The sequence below is a fragment of the Hippopotamus amphibius genome, chromosome 4, assembly GCF_030028045.1.
Source record: "Hippopotamus amphibius kiboko isolate mHipAmp2 chromosome 4, mHipAmp2.hap2, whole genome shotgun sequence".
Classification (NCBI taxonomy): Eukaryota; Metazoa; Chordata; class Mammalia; order Artiodactyla; family Hippopotamidae; genus Hippopotamus; species Hippopotamus amphibius.
The window spans coordinates 57,671,506-57,694,836 of NC_080189.1; the positions used below are offsets into that span (position 1 = coordinate 57,671,506).

A 23,331-nucleotide genomic window follows, 5' to 3' on the forward strand; every position below is an offset into this window, starting at 1 on the left:
AGACTATGTTGATTGTATGACCTCTTTAAAGCAAGATGAAAAGGAAAAGCAGAAGTTATTATCTTTAACTGTTAAAGAATACTGGGAAAAGGAGAACTGGGAAAGATGATCAGTTCTAAAGTCCAACGAAACCTTTTAAAAAAATTTGAAATTGTGATTGTATTAACGTCTGAGTCATATTATATCCTAATCAAACTATGTGGTTGAGGGGCTACTTCCTCTTGAGAATCTTCCTCCATAGTCTTCTGAAATGGCTTAATAGATCATAATTGGAAGTTTTCCCCTTTATCCAAAGTCTTGCCAAATGCAAATATCCTAAGGAGAAGGGCATTAAAGCATTATCAGGTGTGACTGGTTATTCCTGCTCAGAAACAGGGATCTGGCTGCTGTGTTTGAGAACAGCAAGAGGCAGGAGCAGACAGAGCAGAGTGGAGCAGGAGGAGCGTGGTGAGACAGGAGGCTGGCAAGGTGGCTGGGCCAGATCAGGGTCAAGGCCAACACTCTGGCAATTCTACTCTGAGTGAGACAGAAACACAACTGGATTTTTGTGAGCAAGAGGGATACGGGTCTTTCTTATTACTATCTTTCTAGGTATACTCTGTTGCCATGAGAACAGACTGAAATAAGGGAAAGAGCAGGAGCAGGGAGACCACTTAGGAGATGACTGCAATAAAGTATACAAGAGATGATTGTGCTGTAATAAGGGTGGTAGTAAATGACACTGTGAGAAAAGGCTGGTGGTGCTAACAGAATATGATGACACATTGTGGGTGGGATACAAGGAACAAAGATGAATCAAGAATGATTTTAAGGGGCTTTCCTGGTGATGCAGTGGTTAAGAATCTGCCTGCCAATGCAGGGGACATGGGTTTGATCCCTGCTTCAGGAAGATCCCACATGCTGTGGAGCAACAAAGCCTGTGCACCACAACTACTGAGCCTGCACCCTAGAGCCCATGAGCTGCAACTACTGAAGCCTATGTGCCTGGAGCCCGTGCACTACAACAAGAGATGCCACCACAATGAAGAGCCTGCACACCACAATGAAGAGTAGTCCCTGCTCACTGCAACTAGAGAAAGCCTGTGTGCAGCAATGAAGACCCAATGCAGCCAATAAATAAATAAAAATAAATTTACATATAAAAAATGATTTTAAGGTTGTTGATCTGATCAACTGGAAGAAGAGGTCATCATTTATTAATGGGCAACTAATAAATTAATCATGAGGAATACTGTGGGAGTCAGCTTTGGACATGTTCAAAATGAAACAATATATAGCTCCAGGTAAAGAAGGGGAAATCTCCAGGTGCCGGAAACTAGGAAGAAACCTTGCCTTACCTCTTAGATTCCTAATGGGCATCTGCACTCTGGCTGTGCAGCTATCAGAGGTTTTAATATGACTGGAGTGTGGATAATTTTTGACTCACCCTCGTGCGTGCGTGTGTGTGTGTGTGTGTGTGTGTGTGTGTGTGTATTTGCAGTTGAGAAGGGAGTCCTCCTTAGCTCAGGTTACGATGTAGCTAGAATCCTAATCAAAAGCTCTTTGCTTCAAAATCCTCATTTTAAAGGGGAGCCATATGGTACCTACATCATATGAACAGTGGGGGAGAAAGCAGGAGTTGTTTAAATGTGAAGTCTTTTGAACAGTGAAGGAAAAATAAAGAATGGAAAAGAAATGGAGACAGTTGGCATAAAGAACACTTCTGGGGAGTTTTGTTGAGAAAAGGAGGAGAAATAAATTTTTTAAAAATTTCTTCTTTTTTTCTTTGGGTAGATGCTGAGCAGCATGTTTGTAGCTACTGGAATGATCACTTGAAAGAGAAATCTTAATGAAGCAGAATACAGATGGGTGAGGGTAGAAAAGAATTCTAGGTGAGGTGAGATGGCAAATTTGGGCACAAAGAGAGATACCTTACAATTTCAATTTTGTCATATACAAAATGTTTGCCTTCTTTGGTTGCTTCTCCTTTTTCACCTCTGCTAGGAAGGGGATCTTTAAGGTTTATCTGAATCATGTTATGAAAGGCCATCAATATTCAGAAGGGAATGGTGGTAGAAAGGTGTGTTTGTACAATGATATATTTGGAGAAACTGAAACATGTAGGTCTGCTCCTATGAGGAATCAAGTTCCACCAACAGCAAACTCCTCTCTTTCTTTCCCAGGGTGGAGGTCAGAGCAAAGATTTCCATGGTTTTAGTTTCTGAGTAGCTGTTAGTAAAGAGTGAGACCCTGGGACCAGCAGGGAAGTCAGAGCAAAGAACTAAACAGGAGGAAAGACAAAGAGGAAGATTAGGGGAGGTTAGGGGGAGAAGGCATGCCTAGATGCTCAACTGAAATTGACCAGACTAAAAATTAGGTGACTCTATGGGAAAAATAAATATGTGTCTTACAGTCTCCTTGGGCTCTGTGTGTATTTGTGATTGACTTGTAATTATTTTTTCTGACAATGGGCTGTCCCTGTACATTCATTTTAGTGATTTGACCCATAACAAAGGAGTTACAAAGGTATAAGGATTTGCTTCTGTTTTCTTTTCTGGCAAGTGCAAGAATGTTAAATTTGTAGTTCTTAATTTGAATTATTAGAAAAAGAAGGAACTGGTTGCTGGGAATTATAAAAAGGAGATAAAGTATATTGCAGAAAAGGAAAGGAAATCATAAGAGAGATAAAGGGAGATGAGAGAGTAAACCTAGTACTTAAAACTAGTGATGTCTGAGATACGTGGAGACTGAGAAAGGACAGTGAAGCTCCTGAAGTCGTAGATATAGAAAGACATTGGGCACTTGGATGGGGGACCTGTACAGAAAAAGCTTCCTCTTAGTACATGTATTATCTGCACGAAACAACATGCATTTTCATACCTTTCACTGTAATTGGTGATAGGAAGTGCCTGACAAGTTCCTGGTAAGCAATAAATAGAAACTAGTTTTTTAGTACCCATTATTACTAACTTAAGATATGTAAAATGCAACCTTAACTGTATTTATCGTGTTGCTGTTTCCTTTTTTTTACTTCAGTGAATACAAAAATATTCCTGAAGGTTTCATGGTTCATTCTTGATCTTAGACTCCCTTGTCCAGACCGTCTTCATCACTTGCAAATTGCCTGGAAATAAGAGATTTCAGGAACCTATTCTCTAAATTTGCAGAGAGATTTTTGAATTTCCTACTTTGATAAAGTTAAAAGTCCACTGAAATTCGAGGTCTTAGTAAAGAACACATACTTGGGATAAAATGGTGATTAGTTAGTTAAGTGACCTTAGGTTTAGTCATTTTAATTCTCTGGGCCACAGTTTTCTTATGTGTGAAAAAAAGGGTAATATTAGATGAGGTCCAAGGCCTCTCTCTACTCTTTATGTTTATATTCTTGACATCCTAAGGTGCTTTTCTCAGGGTAGCAGCTACCCTACATTTGAAGGGGAAGGGCCCATATTTAAGAAAGAGAGGGCCCAAAGAATTTTGAAGCACTGAATCTCAGATTTAAGTCCACTTATTAAGTTGTCAATCCCTGGATATCGCTTAATAGTGACAGTTCTGTGTTTTTAACCAAGGAATCAAGAGGGATGGTGGGAATCCACATCACTGCCTTGAGAACGCACTGGAAAAAACGTCACGGCTGCTGATATAAAAATTGGTAGTTGCCTCTGACAGTGAGCAATTTGGTCTTTGACTTATTGGTCCATATAATACGTTTCACAGCTCAGCCTAGAAACCACTGATAGACTGAGCTGTGACAGAGACGGCCTGGGTACAATTCTGGCCAATCTGTTCTTGGCATTTGGGGAAATCATTGCAGAAGTCCTTGTTTACTTTTTTACTTTTTTTTTTTTTTTTGAAAAGAGGAAGAACCCTGTTTATCTACTTTTTTGTGTGTGGTTGAGTTGAATAAGATTAACTGAGATTGTAATACTCTGAGAATTATTGGGAAGCACTTTATTACCATGGAGTGTGAGCATGACTGGAATAGAAATGTAAGTGACTTTTGGATCTTGACTCAGAAAGCTGAATCTTAAGTAAGAAAGACTGATTAAAGAGTAGATTGAAGTTATGGGAAGAAATTTTATTTAATAAAATATTAAATATGATACAAATATTTCAGCCCAGGGAAAAATGAAACTACTCAGACAATTAAAATGACTTACCTAGTCATTTTAACTAACTAGTAGAAACTAACATTTTATATGGCACTTAATATAATCATTAAGGGGAGTGAACTAGTGCTTTGGTCTATTTTAGAAACTACATCATGTAATAATACCTTAAATAAATATAGTACCATCAATAATACCTCTGAATATATTCAATGCTTATCATACCAAATGATATGAAATCATGTCGTTAAATTTGTTTTCAAATATGTGTGCTTTTTCAAATATATGTATGACAGTGAGAAGATAGCACAACTGTTATAACAGCTGTTTGCTAAGATTGCCTACACCACTTTTATCACATAAATTATAGGCAGCAAGTTATAAAAGTATCAGTGAGGAACAAAATTTTCTTTATAAAGTTTTTTTTCTCAGCTGATAAAATCTTTTTATTTTGCAAGAAAGACATGAACCCACTGATATGATGCAATCCTTACTTGTAGTGAACTCTGCAGAATAAACAGATAATTGGATGCTTCTGCTACGTTTTAGGAGCACATACTATTTTGCCACTGCTGTATTTCCCCCTACAGATGTGATGAATCCATTCTGTCAAAACAGCAGTTTACGGGCTTAAAAAAATTAGCTTCATTTTGAGAATTTTTCAAGTGTTCTTTTCTTGTTATACGAGAAAACCTAAAAGACTATAAACTATTGATTTTAGGAAGTCAACCTCTGTAAGAACAAATAAATTTTATCAAAATAAATGATATAAAAATTGATGAAATTTTAATTTCCTTTTGATATTCCAAATATTTGTACTTAAATGAAAATTCAATTTTATTATTAGATTTACTAATACTTACTTTTTGAGTACAAAAAAGGAAGCTCTTGACTTTATGCATAATTTGGAGAACATTGATAATACCATTAAAAATCTGACATACAAAATTACAGCAATACTCTCCCTTCAGAGACTCCCTTAAACTATAAAACAAAGGCATTATAAAGGACTATCCAGTGTTAAAGAACAGTTGACGTCATATTGCAAAATTTATCTATATTCCAGCAACTAAAGGCTCCCTAGACCAGTTTCACTGTATTGAATATAAACATCAGACTTCACAAAGTGACCTCCACTGTAGCTCAAAATAGTCGGCATTTACTTCCCCATTGCCCTGTGTGATATTAGCAAGCACAACACAAGTATTGTTGACTGAAAATAAACTCTTGTATCTTTAGAGAAAATAGAAATTATGATGTTGTACTTTGAACAGACTTTACAAACTACATTTGGGGCTTCAAATTTCTAAGATTTTTTAAAAAGAAAAAACAGACGGATATTCAATATTCCAAAATACAAAAAAATTTCCAAATTACCCATGGTCTTTACAACATTCTACCAATGGAGAAAAGTAAATTTGTGAAAGAAAGAGTCTTAAGGGATAATAACTGCTTTTGCTACTTATGAACACGCTATCTATTTCTCTAAAGTATGTTTAATTTTATTTTAGTAGATTTCTTCAAATGAATTGTCTATAAGTGCTTCTTAAAGTTAATTACAAAAAATTACTTAGCAAATGACAGCAGTCCTGTTGTCATAAAATTAAGTGCGTCACTGACACAAAGGATACTTTCAAAGCCCGGAAAAATGCACAGAGATAAAGCCAGTCAAGGTAATTGCTTAATTTTCCTAAAAATCAAAAATTAAATATCTATATAGGCTTGAATTTGACAATATTAAAACTGGAACAACAATCACAATTATGTGAAATTCAAACATTCAAAAAATTTACAAACTGTATTTCAAATATGTGAAATATGAACATTAGATATAAATGTAAATAACAATCACATTTACTATGAAAACTATACTATAAGATACCAGTAAGCGCAAAGCTCTAAACTACTGAAGACAACTAAACTTAAGTGGTTTATTTAGCTAATTTGTTCTTAAAGTTTAAGGAATAAGTTTTTTTAAGAATTCCTATCTGTTGGATATAAATAAAACAAGAAACTAACTTGACTTTTAAAACTGATAAATAGAAAATGGAAAGAGAACATCTGGTGAAAATAATGACATAAAAACAGTGGGAATGTTGGAGAAAAACTCCTTTAAACTCTAAGGATAAAAAGGAGAATGAGGGAGAAATATTAAAGTAGAGAAAAATTTTTTTAATTGAACTAGCCATTGGGCAAAGAGAAAGGCTAAAGGAGTTTTGGAGAAATAATACTTTAAACACATTTCTCCCTATTGTGCATAAAATATTTTTTGTCAGTTTGGAATCTAACTTTTTTCCACATTTCATAAGATAGGTAAAAAATAGGTAGAGCTAACAGTTTGCCACAATATCTTTAATTAAAACAGCCCAAAACTATGTTCAAGAATTGTTTTAAGTTTCACTGTAAGTGGTCACAAATTTATGACCTATAAGAATATTTGCCAAAGTAGAAGGTATTAAAGAGTGTTGAACCTATATATAACTTCTGTAGAAAGAAGAAATTCATTAAGTTTTTAGAATGTCTTAATTTTCTTAATGAGTGCTATTCACAATAATTGTCCTAAGAAAACAATAACCATCTATTTATTGAACCTTACTTCTCCTAAATGATCCTGTTCCTTTGCTGGAACAAAGTGTGTTATTGTTTAAAATTCTGAGCTGTTCTTCAATTATCTGAGTGAATCTACAGCCTAAAACAAATATTTACCTTATGCCCACAATTTTTAAAAAAAGTAGCTAAAACGCACTTCGTGCAGTGCCTTACCTAAGAGAAGGAGGTATATTTTGCACTGAAAGACCCCAACCATGCTGCTGAAGGGCTCCATGAAAGCATCCTGTTCCATGCACACAGTGCCCTGTTCCTGGTAGCAACCTGGTTCATGGACCAGCAGCTGCTGGTTTATTTGCCAGGGAAATTAGCAGTGAGGTAACAGACCCTAGCCTGCCTCTTGCTTCTGTGATTTGAATACAGAATGAATATGTATACAAAGGACACAGGGAGTGGCAACACCTGTTATATGCTCTGCAAAAACACAGGCTTGTGACGTTCAGAACAGCTTCTTAGCGGTTATCAGTAACTGTCAGCATATTTCATGAATTATTCTTAGTTATTAATAATCACATAAAGGAAAACCTCCTTTTGGGTGACTCTAATGAAAACCAGTATGCTTTCATAATGAGAGCATACTGTGAAATTTCCTGAAAAACAAAAGCGGGTTTCCTATCTTGTGAAATGATGTCATTATTTTGAAATTAAAATTTTTTCTATGAAAATTGCAGTATTTCACGTATCTGCTAAACAGTTATAAATCACCATGAAGTCACTAAGTGACATGTAAAAGTTATACCAAAGAAAATAGAGCACCTTAATGTCTTTAAATGTGTATTTTTCTATGTAATATTTCCTGTTACAAATGTCTGGCATGGTTTTATTGAATCTATGGATTCATGTTATTTTTAAAAGCAAGCCACAGGTGTGTTTCCAAGTGACACTGAATCATGGGCTGTGCATAATTATAATGAAAAGCCTATGCCGACAGATAATATCTGAGGCCACATTTTCACAACTGAAGCACAGAGCAAGTGAACCAACGGCCCAGAGACAACCTTGACTCTACTGTGGTGTCTGAGCTGTGGATTTTCTGCCTCGCCTTTTCACTGCCATGGCAGCAGATAGTTTGTGCACTTCCGCTTAATTTACTAAGTTATAAGTTAACCCCTATTTCATTTCATCTACTGCAAGAAGGTTCTAGTCCAAGCCTTTGCTATATAAAATAAAAATCTGCATCAAATCAAGCAAAATTCCTTGCATAAATCATTTTTTTAAAGTAAAGGCTCACTGAAGAAGTTGGCTGATAATAGGGGAAGGAAGAATATTCCTCAAGCATAATTAAAGGTTTAAAGAAAAGGAATGATGGTTATTTTGGAATTCGTTTGGAAACACTTTTAGCATTAAAGCTTCCAGAACTGCTCCTACAGGCAAAGAAAATAAGTGACTGGAAAACCTGAGGCCTCTTCAGAGTCACTTTATGACTTCTCCAAGCTTCAGAAAAATGATAAGAGCTTCCCCCCAGGTAATTATTAGACCACAACTTTCTCTGTGCTATCTCTAACTCCTGTATGTGTGATTTAGAGATAGCAGCACTATTTCAGCACTTATTAACCTCAATTGACTTTACTGCATGTTTATTTTACCTCTGGGTTTATCTAATATAAAGACTGGTCTTGTTCATTTATGGATCTAGCATAGTGGTTAACTACTATTTTTGTTAGGTTGTTCCCCCAGAAATACACCCAAATGTTCCTTGGCCCATGTCTGATTCTTAGTTGATGCTTAAGAAATGAGTATAAATTTTAATATTGGATTGCACAAAACACAATTTGGAAAGTAATAAGTTCTTTAGATAGCACATAGATTCCCCCTCACATCTTTTAAATCAATATTAATCTCTAATTGTTTTTATTAAATAAGCTCTTTCTAGTGCATTTCAGACCCAGTGCTGGCTCATGATAAAGTTTTTGGGTCCCAGGCAAAGTGAAAGAAGTAAAGATGATGGAATAAGTTTTTCCTAATGTTAAATTTACTCAATTTAAAGGTCTAGTTTTTATTCTGAGATTTCTTTTGTTTCATTTGTGTTATGTTAAAAATGTTCTTTATTTTATGACATAGTGATAACAGATATTATATAAATAAATTAAATGCCAAAATGAATTAGGTCATCTTTTCATGTCATGGCACAGTATAAGATGACAATGCCTGTCTGGCACAGCCTGAGAGTGTTGTGACAGAACCATGACAATGCGCCCTCTAGTGGCAAATAGTAGGAATAAAACCTTACCTGCTGGAGTAATTTCTGAATTCAGCATGTTTACACAGGAAGCCACACAAGATAATGTTAAAATACAACTTCAATTGTTTTCCATTTTTACTTGACTATTCAAGATGGTTCAAAGTGCTATCATTGTAAGAAATTTCCCACCATCAACATCTCACATCTCGCCTGTAACCTACTGAGAGGCTCTGCTTTACCATACTGTTCAGGAGCCTGTTTATTGATCTTGGTTATATTTGCATTTAAAGTGGAAAAGCTGGTTAAATTAAGTAATCTATATCCATGGTGATTAAATTGCAAACAATGCAAGGAGCCACTGGGGGTAGCGTGTGGGTGTGGGTGGGGGGTGAGTGCAAGGCTTTTTCTGTCACTTCTCAAGTCACACTGTAGTTTACTGTTGAGTTTGTTTAAATTTTAAGTAAGGTTGGTCTTGCTTTATGAAGAGTCTGCCACATGCATTTCAAATACCCACATTCATTATTTACTAGTAGCATATGAGCGCTTTAGAATGGTAGGAAGAATTGGGAAGGAGAGGTGATGACATGCCAATACCAAGGTTGATATAGAACAGTGGGGACTAAGAAGAACTGGAGAAAGAAAGCCCTGTCGTATGTTCTAATTCGATAGGTCTTAGGAAAGACTAGAGCTTACAGGGAAGAGCTGGCTGCTAGGGAAGGCCATCACAATTGCTTATGCCTGTGATAATGTTCACTCCTATATAGTTACATCTACAGGGCTGCCTCCCAGAAGCCCCGATCTACTGATGTGGCTGCTAAATGACTATGCAGCAGGGTCTTCCTTCCTGGGTCCCTCTCCAGGTCACTGCTTTACCTTCAGCAAGTGTCCTGTTTTCTACTACTGCTTGCTCAGGAAGTGTAGTTGGGGAGGCCACATCTTTCTGCTGCTTCAATATTTATAGGATGACTAGAAATGTATCTTCCTAATCAACCCAGGCTCTCAGCTTTTATTTAAGCTTCCAGAGGCTCCTCCTATTTGGGCCATCAGAAATATGCCCTTATCCTACTTTACTGCTAACGCTACTGCCCTGAATCAGATCAACTTACTTCTTAGCCCGGATGTTCCAATCTACAAAAATGGGTCTGGCACTCCTTTTCCAAGGGACTACTGTCCAACAAGTTTTCTTCAAGACTTAATGGCAGGTCATCCACACTTTCCACTAATTTGCTCTGGCCTACCACTAATGACCCTCAGGCAACTGTGTAAGTCCTAAGAAAGCCTTATATATGTATTTTTGAAAAGTGGAATAACATGCTTCACCTTTTAAAAAATGCTCTTTAGGGCTCTAGGGTTTTGTTTTTTAGTTGAGGGAGTTGATGTATCGTGTACAGCTCAATTATTTTCTATAGTGTTAGTGTATGCTGAATTAGAAAATATATTTTACTTAGACAATAGCATTGATTTACTTTACATGCTTCCAATATTACAGTTATAGTCTTTGAACTTTCAGAAGCCTGGGTTGTCCATTTCCTTTTAGTTAATACGAAGTAAACTAAAATGTAGAGTATTAGAGTTAAACAAATTTTAATGCTTTCTTGCCTTTTCAGGGTCAAGCAGATACAGAAAACACTCTTTTCCCCAATCTGGCTGATAGGAAAAAAATAAATACACAAAATAAGAATTTTTTTTTTTTTGGCACCTGCAACTTTGTGTATTGAGGGGGAAAAATTCTGGGTTTGGATCTGGGCTCTAGTCCTGTGACCTCAAAACCTTAGATGGATAAATTTTCTCATTCTAAAGAGTGGATTTTAAATGCTTGAGCTGGTTGCCAATAAGAAACACTGAAGATCTTAACTCCTTCAAAAATGACAACAATAACAACAGCACCCTCCTCAGGTGAATCTGAACAGTCAAGTCTGAGAACTACTGGGCTTGGATCACCCCTACTTTATGCTTTTCAACTAACCTGTAAACTCCTTAAGAGTCAAACTGTATTTTATTAATCTGAAGTGCTTAAGATAGTGCTCAACAATCAACAAATGTTTACTGAATTGGGTTTCATTTTATATGCTAATATGGTCAGCAGTTTCTCTTTGATACTTTCAGGGGCTTGTAAATACTAAAGATTTTCACACAATAAGAACTGTCTGATGGACTTCCCTGGTGGTGCAGTGGTTAAGAATCCACCTGCCAATGCGGGGTACATGGGTTTGATCCCTGGTCCAAGAAGATCCCACAGGCTGTGGAGCAACTAAACCTGAAAGCCACAACTTCTGAGCCCATGTGCCACATCTACTGAGCCCGAATGCTGCAACTACTGAAGCCCGTGTGCCTAAAGCCCATTCTCCGCAACAAGAGAAGCCCATGCACAACAACTAAGAGTAGCCCTGCTCACCACAACTAGAGAAAGGCCCACACACAGCAACGAAGACCCAATGCAGCCAAAAATAAAATTAAATTAAAAAAAAAAACTGTCTTGCAATTAATATTACAGCAGGCAAAGAATAAACTAAACTAAGGTTGCCCAAAAGGCACTGAAATTTCTTCATGGAGTTAGAAGTAACAGAGTCTGAAAAACATATAGGTAAGCACATAATTTTAAAAGGAACTGTCAAGCACAATGACAGAATTACGCACAGGATAGTTCTGTTGGAGCAGAGAAGTGGGCAGAATGATGGCTATGATACTTCATAATTGTAAGGTACTTTATAATTTATAAATTGCATTCACTTACATCCTCTCACTTATCCTTACAAAACCCCAGGTCAAATATTACAACCTCATTTGTAAAAATTAATAAGACAAGACTCTGAGGTCAAATGATAGAATTTCAGACTTGCAAATAACCTCTATATTAGTGTCCCCCAAACTTCAGTCATTTGCATGCCACTTTTATTATTTTTGCTGTATCTGATTACCACCTGTATTATTTTTTATCTAATATTTTTCATTAGTTTGGCACATTTCTTTAATTGTCCTCAGAAACATTTTTGAAATCATGGATCTGTATTTTATTTTTTTCCCAGTAAATATTAATTAATATAAATGTAAAAAAATTTTTTTTGGTACCCTTACTTAAAACATCGGGATAAACAGTCCTTCAGTTTCTGCTTGCACATCTGCAGTAATCTTAGGCAAGTTACTTAATTTCTCCATACCTCAGATTCCTCATATTTACAATGGGGATCATAGTACCAACCTCATATGATGCTTATGTGGATAAATGAGATACGACATGTAAAGCTATTAGCAGAGTTTTTGACAGGTGGTAAGCTCTCAATAAATGTTAGTTATTATTAATTGCTAGCTCTGGGTCATTTTTTTTTTCCGGGCATTCTCATAATTGGAAAGTTCTTTCTTAAATTGAACCCCAAACGACTCCCCTATTGCTTTCCCCAATTTAACTAAACTGCTAAAAGTTGAAAAGAGGACGTTAAAGTGACGTGTACTTATTGTTATATTTTCCATCTGGACTGTCCTTAGATTACACAGGTGGTAAAATGATAGGTGGGGGTTAAATCCTTCGGTTTCAGTTATCTGCTGTGGATGCCAAGACTGAAGAAGCACAGTCCTAACGTGGACAGCCGCCATTAGACAACACTTTTCCTCAGGCCAAGCCCAGCGCCACCTGGGGAGTGCCAAGTTCTCAGGTCACCTCTGGGAGCGTTCGCGTCCCTGGCATTCGCGCGTCTTCGCGTCACTCTCCCGTCCTCTCACTCCGCCCCTCGAGACCAGGTGGGGTTTCCTCCACTACACTCCTAGGGGGCGTCATGTCAGTCGGGTTTACATACTGTCTTCTCAGTGTTTGTTCCTGTCGCTCAGTGCCTGGTCATCTACGAGTTAGGGTTTCCCCTCGCCGGAGCACAGCTACCGAGAGCAAGTACCTCTTTAAAGACTTGCGACCGCCGTGGTCACTCAGCAACAAGATTTGTGGGCTTAACCGAAGCGCCAGCTGCTTTGCTTGCCGGGAAATGTAGTACCTGGGCCGTCCTCTTGCCTCCACTGCAGGGGCCAGTGGCAGCTGGAGAACTACAATTCCCAGCATGCTCGGGGAAAGGAAGGGGAAACCCAGTTCGGCAGCTCCACGTGACCACTCACTATGGCTTCCTTGTGTCGGAACCAGCTGTTTGGTGGTTCTGTGTGATTTGTTTGTTCTCTGCGGCAGGGTACCCCCTCACGAATTCGACATGCAAAAAATCAAATCTCTTATGACCCGGCAGGTAAGTCGCAGAGGCTGAAGCAAAGGTCTCCTCCGTCTTTGCTGGGAGAGGAGCCGAGATGTTCTGTCCCTGGGCCGCAGGCAGGCAGGTACCCAAGCTGTAGGTGGTGGCAGGTGTCAGGGGCACTGTAAAGCCCGAGCACACCCTGGAAAACTCACCTGAGCCGTCAGGTTCGGAGCCCTGCTCAGGTGGGTCCCGGTGATCCAGAAACTTTCCTTTATATGAGGTCAGGGAGGGAGTCGGAGGCTACCTTTGTACGCTCTCTTCTCTCTTTTGCCAGCTTTCCAGTGATAGCCTAGCTACCCTGCAGGGTTCCCTTTATCCAAGCTGCCCGTCGTCTTTGAGAGTGGCCTGGGTAGAGAAGTGAAGTCCGTGCAATAGAGATGACTAGAAAGAGTGAAAAAAGCACACAATTTGAAGATAGAATTGATAGCTTTATGACTTTGGGCAAGTCTCTAAATCTAGTAGCTCAAGTTTCCGGATGTGAAAATGAGAATAATAATTATTTTTGTTCATCCTGTCTCACAGTTCTGTTATGGGAGTCTTAAGTAAGTTGGTGTATGTGAAATGATACTTTAAAAGAAATCATTGTCATGGCAAAATAATGGTCTTTTATTTTTTTTTGCCAGAATGCTGATTCATGAATAAAAACTTTGGCTGTTTTCCCTCTCGTTCTCGTAAATGTTAGGGACTTCCTAATAATGTGCCAGCTTTCTTCAAATCAGAAGTGGCAGAAATTTACTTTTATGCACTTACTGATTATGGTTTGGTTTTAGATACCTTTATTTCAACTCTGATATTTTACTAGAATTGGCCATTCTTTATTTTTTTTTTATTTTACATAAGAGGATAATGTAGAGTTTAAAATCAGTGTGGTTTTGAGAACATTGGAGAATATGGAGGATAATCATTTAGTGAAATGTTCATTTGTGAATATTTTTGTTATTGATTAAAAAAAGACTACAAATGCCAAATTAAATTCTTATTTGATAATTTAGAATTTGAGATAGCTTAATAGGTTACAAATTGTAGATATCCAGTGAAGAATACACAAATCCTACATGTTTATTTTCTTCTGTCAGATTATATTGTTAATTTTATGAAAATAAAATTTAAAAGTTCCATGAATAATAAAAGATTTAAGTAAGTGGGTAGTAACAGTTGGCAGTCCCTCACATTTGTTGAGTCCTGGTCTTATGCTTCATAACACTTCTTTCTTGAGGATGGGTTTGAGTCCTGCTCCATCCTCTAGTAGCTGTGTGACCTTGAGCAACTTACCTCTTTTGAGCATCAGTTTTCACATCTTTAAAATAGGAATGATGACATGTATCATATGGGGCTTTCCTAGTGGTGATGTTTATATGATATGATCAAAGTTAAGAGATAAAGGAGTTAACACAGTTCATGGGCCTTATCAAAGAAATGCATGATCATAGAGATCATCTCGGTGGCTGCATTGATGGTGGGAAACTGGGAAAATTGGAAGCCAGCTGTTGCAGTAATTCAAACTAGTTGATTTCAGGCTGACTTTGATGTCCGTTTGATTTTTAAAACGATACACACTTTTGTACCTTATAGCACTAATACCCCTAAACTGCCTCTGGGATGCTCAGTTTGGACCTTTGTGCATCAGCTAAGTTTGGTGCTCTCTCCTGTTGCTTGCTGGTTGTTCAGCACAGTCAAAATTGTCATCATTGTACAACTTTGGTTGCTTTGTTTTCTAACCCTATTTTGTAGCAGTGAGTGGGAGAGAAAAAATACAGAAGTCCAGATGCCAGTGATAATAAGTTTACCTCTCTTAAATGTAGTGAAATTGTTCTGAACATAACTCTTCAGCCTCAATCAGTTGTTTTTTGGATTGAGCAGGTAAAATCTGTGCTTAGGTGGGATGAAAAAACAAAACAAAACTAAAGAGCACATACAAAAAGCTGGAGACACACTGTGTAAAAGGTGAGGTAAAATTAGGAGTTTCACAGAGATTTTAAAAGTCATCCTAATTATATTTGTTTATGGCTTGACTTCCACAGATGTAATCATTATTGACACACATTTCATGAATATATGAGGTATGGACAGTAGGGTGCTGCCTAGAGTTACATTGGGGATTTTATTTATACTGTTTGTTGTTAAGTTAAATGTAGTAGTATTACAAATAAATATACATAAAGATGTTTCTTTTTTGTGAGGCTAAAGAGTATGCTGATAATATACTCTTGTTAGTGTGGAGAGATGTGAAATGAAGGTCTATGAAACAGATTTTTTGGCATTTCAGCTCTCCAAGGATCTTGGTTTGGAGGAGAGTGTAGAGCAGGCTTTGTTCGCTCTCTTTATTTAGATGAGTTCTTTTGTTCTGCCTTCTCCATTATGCTGGCCTCTGTTCTTTCAGTTTGTTCAACGAATGCTTCCTTAACACTGTGTGCCAGGCACCATTCTGAGCTTGGCGGGGGTGGGGGGTGGGGTGCAGCGGTCAACAAAACAGGCAAGTGCTAAGGCAGACATGATGATACATGCTTTGGAGGAATAGAGGATAGGGAGTCCTGGGAGTTCTTGGCAATTTGGGGTCATTTATAATTTTAAATAGGGTGGCCATCGAAGGCCTCGCTGAGAAGGTGAGGTTTGAGTAAAAATTTGAAGGAGGTGAGGGAGTGAGCTCTGAGGATGTCTGAGAAGGAGCATTCCGGGTGGAAGGAAAAGCAGATGCAGAGGCCTTGAGGCAGGAGCATGTTTGAGGAGCAGCAAGAGGCCAGTGTGGGTGGAGTGAGGAGAGAAGTAGTAGGAAATGAGGTCAGAGAGCTGAGAGCAGGAAGCCTGGTCACAGAGACCCTCATCCTCACCTCATCTCGTCTACTTTTCTCCTCACTCATAGCAAGGCCAGGGAGACCAATAAGAATGCTAATGCAGTAATCCAAGTGAGATAGGGTGTGGGCCTTACCCAGGGTGCTAAGTGGTAGGGGTGTTGAGAAGAGGTCAGATCATGGGTGTATTGTAACTGTGGAGTTGACAGAATTTCTTAATGGATTGGATTTGGGCTGTGAGAGAAAGGGAAGCTTCACGGTTGACTCCAAATGGTTTGGCCCCAACACTTGGAAGAATGGAATTGCCATTTAATGAGGTGGGTAAGACTGAGGGAGGAACAGATTGAAGGAAGGGAGAAAAAGTTTTAAGACTTGTTCATTTGAAAGCCTCTTGGATATTTGGAGAAAGAAAGCAGGCAGTTGGCCAAAGGAGCCTTAATTTCTGAGGAGAAATCGAGGGTATAGAGCAAATTTAGGAGTTACGAGAGTAAAGAGGGTATATAAACTGGCTCAGATCACCAACGGAGTGAGTGTAGGAATAAAACAAGGGTCCAGAGTTGGAGCTTTTGAAGATTCAGTGTTTCAAGGTTGAGAGAAGGGGTGGATCTAGGAAGGCAGATTGAGAAGGAGCAGCCAGTGAGGTGAGCAGTCTGCTGCAACCTGAAGAGCACCTGTCCCATAGCAGATGCTCAATAGATATTTGTTGGATAAAGAGAACATCCAAATCGAGTGGGTCCTGGAAGCCAAGTAAAAAATTTAAAAGAGGAGGGAGTGATTGGCTGTGTTAAATGCTGCATATGGGCCGTGGAAGGTGAGAATAAAAATGAAACGAGCCTTTGGACTGAGCAGCAATAGGGTCATCGGTGACCCAACAATAGTGCTGGTGTGAAGTGGTGAGGAGGAAAGCCTGATCAGGGTGGGTCTGAGGGAAACTGAGGGCTGAGTATAAACACACTGTTGAGTTTTGCTTAAACTTTTGCTGAAAAGAGAAGGAATCACAAATCATCTCACATGCTCCTTTTGATCATTGGGACATAAGTTGCTGGTCTCATAAATGGAAACTGAGGATTCATGTAGACAAAACAGAAGTAGTCTGGAGTATAATCTGATTTGGGCAAAGAAATAGAGTTGCAGAAGCAGGTATTATTTATGATGGATTTTTAATAAATTTAAACTGGGGGAATTATGGAAAAAACCAAATTCAAAAGAAAATCAAATAATGCTTAATGATTACAGTGAAAGTTTCAATTTAATAAAGGCAGAGTACTATAGTTATAACCATGACTTCCTGCTCTGAAGAGGTGAAGTTAAAATAAAAATGACTTCATATTTGTTAGTAGAAATTTATAAAATTGCTAATCAGAGTATTCAAGATCTGTAATCCTGAAATACAGGTGAATGTCAGATATTGTGCTTTGAAACATTTACATAACTCTTTATTTCTGTTTTGATAAGATAAAAGCATTTCTCTGTGACATTCTGAATAACGGTCAACACTTAAAAGTGCTTACCATGCACGAGACAGCATTTTTGACCTCTCATATATGTTATCTCCTTTATCCCTTAGGACAGCCTCTGAGTTACTGTCACCATCATTAGACTGTGATAACAGGCAGGTTGTTCAGATATGCAGAAGCCATTCTTTGAATGCTCTGCTTCCTAACGTGCATAGGATTTCCAATTTTTATTACTTTTATTTTGTACATTTGGTGGGAAGTTGCCACGTATTAGTAGCAAATTACTGTGTGTGGTGACTAATTTGGCGGCAAGGCCTTTCTCTCGCTATTGGTATTTATCACTTGTTTACTTGTTTTAGTCTCTGGTTTCTTTACTAACTCTGGGGAAAGAGAAAATTACACCTGATATATTCCTCCAAGAATTTGTTAGATTGGTTAAACAAATATATACTTTTAAAAATGTTTGTTTAAAAGGCATGGCAATTATTTTTTAAAAAGATATTTTAGGGGTGGTCATGATTTTGAATCAAATTATGAAGTTTTACTCATGTATGTGTATGTGTTTGAATGTATATAAGTGTGAGTATGTATATGTATAGAGATGTTTAATTCTGTAACTCAACCTTGCCTTCTTTACCACTTTTGGTGCCATCCCCTCATGATGACTATAGGTGAGAAATTGGGACAAGGAAGAACAAACACACAACAGTAGTTTCGTGCTTTTATTTTCTGACTTATTGTAAGACTTTAAGCCTCAGTATGCTTTTCTTATTCCTACAGACTTCCCTAGGAACTTCATTTTAAAGTCACTTGCATGTTCCTATGGGAACGATGATCTAACTGGTTGGAGATTGGAGCCTGACTAAGGCTGCAAATAATTTGCTGATTTCTTTTAGTTTTCCCGGAACTGTGCTAGCCCCTGGGCTATAAAGATAAATAGAACTTGGTCTTTTGCTGCTCTTGGGTCTGAGAGAGATATATATTTAATATCTAAAACTTCATTACTTTGGCAGAGGTGTTGGGAAATGTCTAGCGTGGTTTCTAAAACATTAGAGATTATAGTAGTCACCTACGTTGCTTGCTAAAATGCAGTTCCTGGTTCTAATTTTATTTATTATCTATTTATTAGATCTGTGGTGGGACCTAGGAATTTTATGTTTAAGAACTTCCCTGGCTGATGTTGATGGAGATGATCCGTGGGTATTACTGAGAAATAGTGTTTCTTTGAAACATAGGATTTAGGAAAACTTCATAGAGGAGTTCTGAAAGTGGAGTATTGGTTTGGTTTCTTTAGAGGGTGGGGCGTGTGTGTGTGTGAGAGAGAGAGAGAGAGAAAGAGTGAGAGAGAGAAGGAAAGAAAGAGAAAGCTGGTGGGGGGGGCGGTATTCTGGGGATAATGGAAGATTGGGGATGAGACAGAGCACCTTGTCATAAAAAATTGTAGCTGTGACTGGTGGTGTTTTACAACAGGGAAGATAAAATACACACCTCTATAATTTAAAAATGAACACGTTCTTCTCTAAGACTCAATCAACCTAAATGTACCATATATTTTGGTTACTGAGGACAGCAAAGGGCCAATATAGGATATCTAAAGGACAAAAACTTGATGGTAGCATAAATCTCTCCTCAAGTTCATGTACCAGCTAATTTTGCTTACAGACTAACATTACAGGGACTTTAGGTGTCTGCTTTGAATAACCTATATTAAAAAGAGGCTTTTAAAGAAAATGTAAATGGCTAACTTCTTTCTGTCTGGATAACTTTTCGTGGTACAAATGAGACTTTCAGAATCCCTCATTTGATGTGAATATAGAAAGTACCAGGTACCAAAGAGCTAAAGCAGTGAGACGTGAGATTTAAGTCTCAATTATGTAGTATAAATTGGGTGCATTGGTGAGAAATGATAAGGTAAAATCTAGGGATTGCTTATGTATTAATTAAGCAATTATTGTTATTTAAAAATCTTTGGTTAGCTCAGTCAGTTGGTGTGTTCTATCTGTGGGTCATAATGCTTGGACTTTTTATCATGTGAATTTGGTCATGATTAATAGATAAGTGCTTTTACAGAATGCTTTTTGTCACCCCAGTTTCTTTTCTTTTTGTTGTTTTTGAATCATGGTTAAGTTAGACTTCAACCATTAGCTATGAAGTTGCCAGGTAGTAATTTTATTTTAAATTTCCAAAAGTACATCTTTATTTGATTTAATAATAGTATAATACTGTATGTATTGTGACTGATTTTTAGAAACATGTTCTCCATATTTTAAAGCAGGAAAATTTCTATTTTTAAAATGGTGATTTCTATTTCAATAAGTATATTCTATCATGTTACAGTTCTGCAGCACAATTAAAATTCTTTTTATTTTATTTTATTTTTTAAGGGTCTGAAAAGTCCTCCAGAGAGCCTCAGTGATCTTGGTGCCATTGAGAGTCTCCGGGTCCCTGGAAAGGTATTGATCTACATGAGTGAGCGTGACTTTTCACTTCCTTAAGAAAATATTATTGCCTTTGGATACTAATTGATTCACAGAAGCTTTTCCTTCTCACAGGCAGATGGTTGTTTTGATGAGCTAGGTAAAGTTTTATAATGCAGTAGGCTTGGGGCTTGTTTTTGCTTTCATTACTCATTGGGATGTGATATGATTCATTATAGTGAAGCAAAAAAGGTGAAATTGATAAATTTAGAGTTTATTATTGTATCAAATTCTTTGCCTGAAAGCTGTTATATATATAAATGAGACTTATTGATTCATCTGCTGTAATTCGGATACATAAAATGAAATGATTTACTTTTTATGCTGTAACACTGAGCCAAAAATCATAGTAAATTATGTTTTTGATATGGAGCAGAGATTTTTGAGTAAGTAGCTTATACTAAATTGTAGATATCTTGGATTTTAATCCCCTGATATTCATGTGAACTTTGCAGTCTACACATTTAATAGGTGTTATTTGAAAGCTAGCTGGCTTCCCCTCAGGAGAAATATTAGCCATTGTTAAATAAATAAATCCCTGCTGTGTCTCACTGTGGGGCCTCGCTTGCCTCCATATATAGCCACTCTATCGCAGATGAAAGCCTGTTTTGAATGTCTGCTCTTGTGATTTTCAATTTGAGGATCATATTTGAAACTACTGTTTGTTTTCTGTGCCTGACAGCTTAATACACAGGCCTTGTTTCTCTTGATCAGCAATCATACGGCCTCTCATCACACCTCAGTGTCAGCTGCTTAAGAGCATGATTTCCCACCTCTTTGAGGTGCCTTACCCTCTAAAGTGAATTTTGTATTTACTGCTTAGCTTTTATATTAGGTCAGATCCAAATACGCTAAAATTCAAACCAACCGTTTTGCATGAAATGGCTCAGACAGAAGCCTTAAAGAGGCATTTTGAATAGTTTTATATAATTTTATAAAAGACTATTGGATGTGATAAAATTGGGAACTAAGAGATAACCATACATCCTAATTGACAGATAATTCTCTCTTTCTTTGACTTAAAAAAAGATTATCAGGCATTATGAACGTGCCTTAAATTAGATTGCGTTAGATGTTTCAGAACCAGAATAAAATTGAGAAGTGAGCCTCTTTAAAAAATACTTGAATGTGCCAGAACATCTCAAACTCTTTTCCACTCTAGTGCTTTCGCACATTGGTCTCCTGTCTAGAATGTCTTTTTCTGCCTTCTTTATCTTCTTTATTTTTTGTTTTAAATTGTTGATATTATTGCTACTTCGGTTTTTACTTTTTTTCCTATTAGCATGGATTGTACTTTTTCCAGTTTTTTTTCCTTTCTGGAAAATTCAGGAAGTTTTGAAAATTATAAAGAATAAAACAAAAATCTCACCATGAAAAAAAAAATACATGAATGTATTGCATAGGAACTTTTGTCTTTAAACCATGAGCCGTGATGTTTTTCCAGTAGTGGTAGGTAGAGAATTTATAATGATCTCATTACATAGTCTTCTTACTGACTCCCCACTCTCTCCCCGTCAGTGATCAGTGGTGTATACTTTTTACTTTTTTATTTAAAATTTTTATTTTTTAATTAAAATTTTTTTTATTTTATATTGGAGTAAGTTGATTAATGCACAGGGAATTCTATCCCATATTCTGTAATAACCTAAATGGGAAAAGAATTTGAAAAAGAATAGATACATGTGTATGTACAGCAGTGTAGACTTTTGAGATGATGAGCTCTGGGTAGAGAGGCCAGTCTGGAATCACAAGGTCAGCAAGTGTAAATGGTTCAGGTGATGATTAAGCCTGGGGCAGTGGTTTGATCGATACACACTAAGAAGCTTATTTAGTTAAATTGTAAAACAGTTAGTGGTAAAATTAGTATCAGTGCTCTCACCTGAAATTTAGCCTTATACTAAGAAAGCCTTATGAGGTTGTTGTGTCTTTTCTCTCTGTGCTCGCTCTTGAAACAAACATCTCAACTGCTGTGGGGTGAGCTACTGGTTTTGAGAGTTTGAATTGCTGGGTCTGGAGAGTGGCAAAGCTTCAGTCAGTAGATTGTTTGATGTGGGCAAAGTTCACAGTATTGAAACTAAGAAGTAAGAAGGCTCACGTTCAGAAATTCCTTATACAGCATAGCTTGGTATAACTTGAATGCTGAAATGTAATGCTATGTTTCAAAACTTAGATGTTACTGTATAGTTAGGTCATACGTGTGAATTTAATTTTGTCTAAAAATTCTCCATTATGGTGACAGATGTTAACTAGACTTATTGTGGTGACCATTTTGCAATATATACAAATATCAAGTGATTATTTCATATACCTAAAACTAATATAGTTGTATGTCAATTATACCTCAATTTAAAAAGTCCATTATCTTAGCTTGGGTTCCACTGATATGACAGTGGGAGAAGTAAAAAACAAAAAAAAAATCACTTTATGCTATTTAAGTAGTCAATGTACATACTTGTACAGAGAAACTTTTAAACGTTAATTCTTTTAATAGCTCTGCCTCACTCAAGTATAGATAAAACATTTAAAAAAGGCTCCTTTCATCTTCAGGAATGGACCCATTTCTTTTTCCTGTTCTTGTTATCATGTCTTTATAAGCTGTAACAAGGAATTGAGATATCATTGGGCTTTTCAAGAAAGTTTAGCTTGGGTGTTACATTAAAAGGTTCTTGTATAAAGGATAAGTAGGAGAGAACTATTAAGATGGAATATATGAAACAGCTGTCTTAGATTAGAAATGGTCTAATAATGGCAAATTTCATATGGTTCAACTCATTAGGAAAAGGAGGGTAGATAAGAAGACTTGAAGGGCATCAGGTGAGCTTGATAATCCAGAAAGTTCTATTGATTTTTTTTTTTTCTTGAGAGCTATATAAATTCTGAGGTTTGTATAGTTTAAAAGGTTTCTGGGAAGAAACCTTAGAAATCATCTGGTACAGTTTCTGCATTTTACAGACAAGATGACACTGTATCCCATTTTAAGAGGAGATGTGAGTCATATAATAGTCCATATACTGGAAATTTGGAATTTTGGTGGAGAAAATAGTATAGAAAGTTAAAAAAGAAAAGATTCTGTTCAGAACTTGCTATAGGAAAGGAAACTTTGAGCAGATTAAAGAAAATCTTAGCTTAAATAGAGCCAAGGTCAGTGGTGCCCAAACTTTGTTGCACATTAGAATTACCAATACCCAGGCCATGCCCCATTCTAATTAAATCACCGTGTATTGGGGGTGGAGCTAGGCGTCGGTGGTGTTTAAAGATCCCTAGTGGATTCCAGTGTGGAGCCGTGTTTGGGAACCATTGGCCAAGCTGAGGACGCAGTGAGAAGCAAGAAGAGGGGAATACAGAACCCGTTCCAGATAAAACTTTGGAAGTTTTACTATTTTTGTGGGAAAAAGTTTACTGAAGAGTTAGTGATGATATGGAATTTCATTCCTGGGAAATGGATTCTGTTGTTTTCAAATTAATGGGATTTTCATGCAGAGGTAGGGATATAAGAAATTAATCT

The 23,331-nt window shown here is 37.2% G+C and overlaps 2 protein-coding genes across 5 annotated transcripts in view; one reads left to right on the plus strand and one right to left on the minus strand.

Moving 5' to 3' along the window:
- Positions 1–12,781, minus strand: part of HEPACAM2 (HEPACAM family member 2) — a 79,575-nt gene extending 66,794 nt beyond the window's left edge. Inside the window, exon 1 of the mRNA XM_057733231.1 lies at positions 12,669–12,781. The gene's annotated coding sequence lies outside the window, so the exon portion shown is untranslated. The remainder of the gene's footprint in view (positions 1–12,668) is intronic.
- A 188-nt stretch (positions 12,782–12,969) lies between these two features.
- The window catches only part of VPS50 (VPS50 subunit of EARP/GARPII complex), a 121,717-nt gene continuing 111,355 nt past the window's right edge, over positions 12,970–23,331 (plus strand). For 3 of the 4 annotated variants that reach the window (XR_009053247.1, XM_057732308.1, XM_057732309.1), the window contains exons 1-2: positions 12,977–13,097; positions 19,734–19,802. Coding sequence is in view for 3 of the 4 variants with exons in the window: in XM_057732308.1 (XP_057588291.1) it covers positions 13,065–13,097; positions 19,734–19,802 (102 nt within the window). In the remaining variant the exon portion in view is untranslated. Of the gene's footprint in view, positions 13,098–19,733; positions 19,803–23,331 lie in introns of all 4 variants that reach the window. The other variant, XM_057732307.1, reaches the window with a different exon arrangement.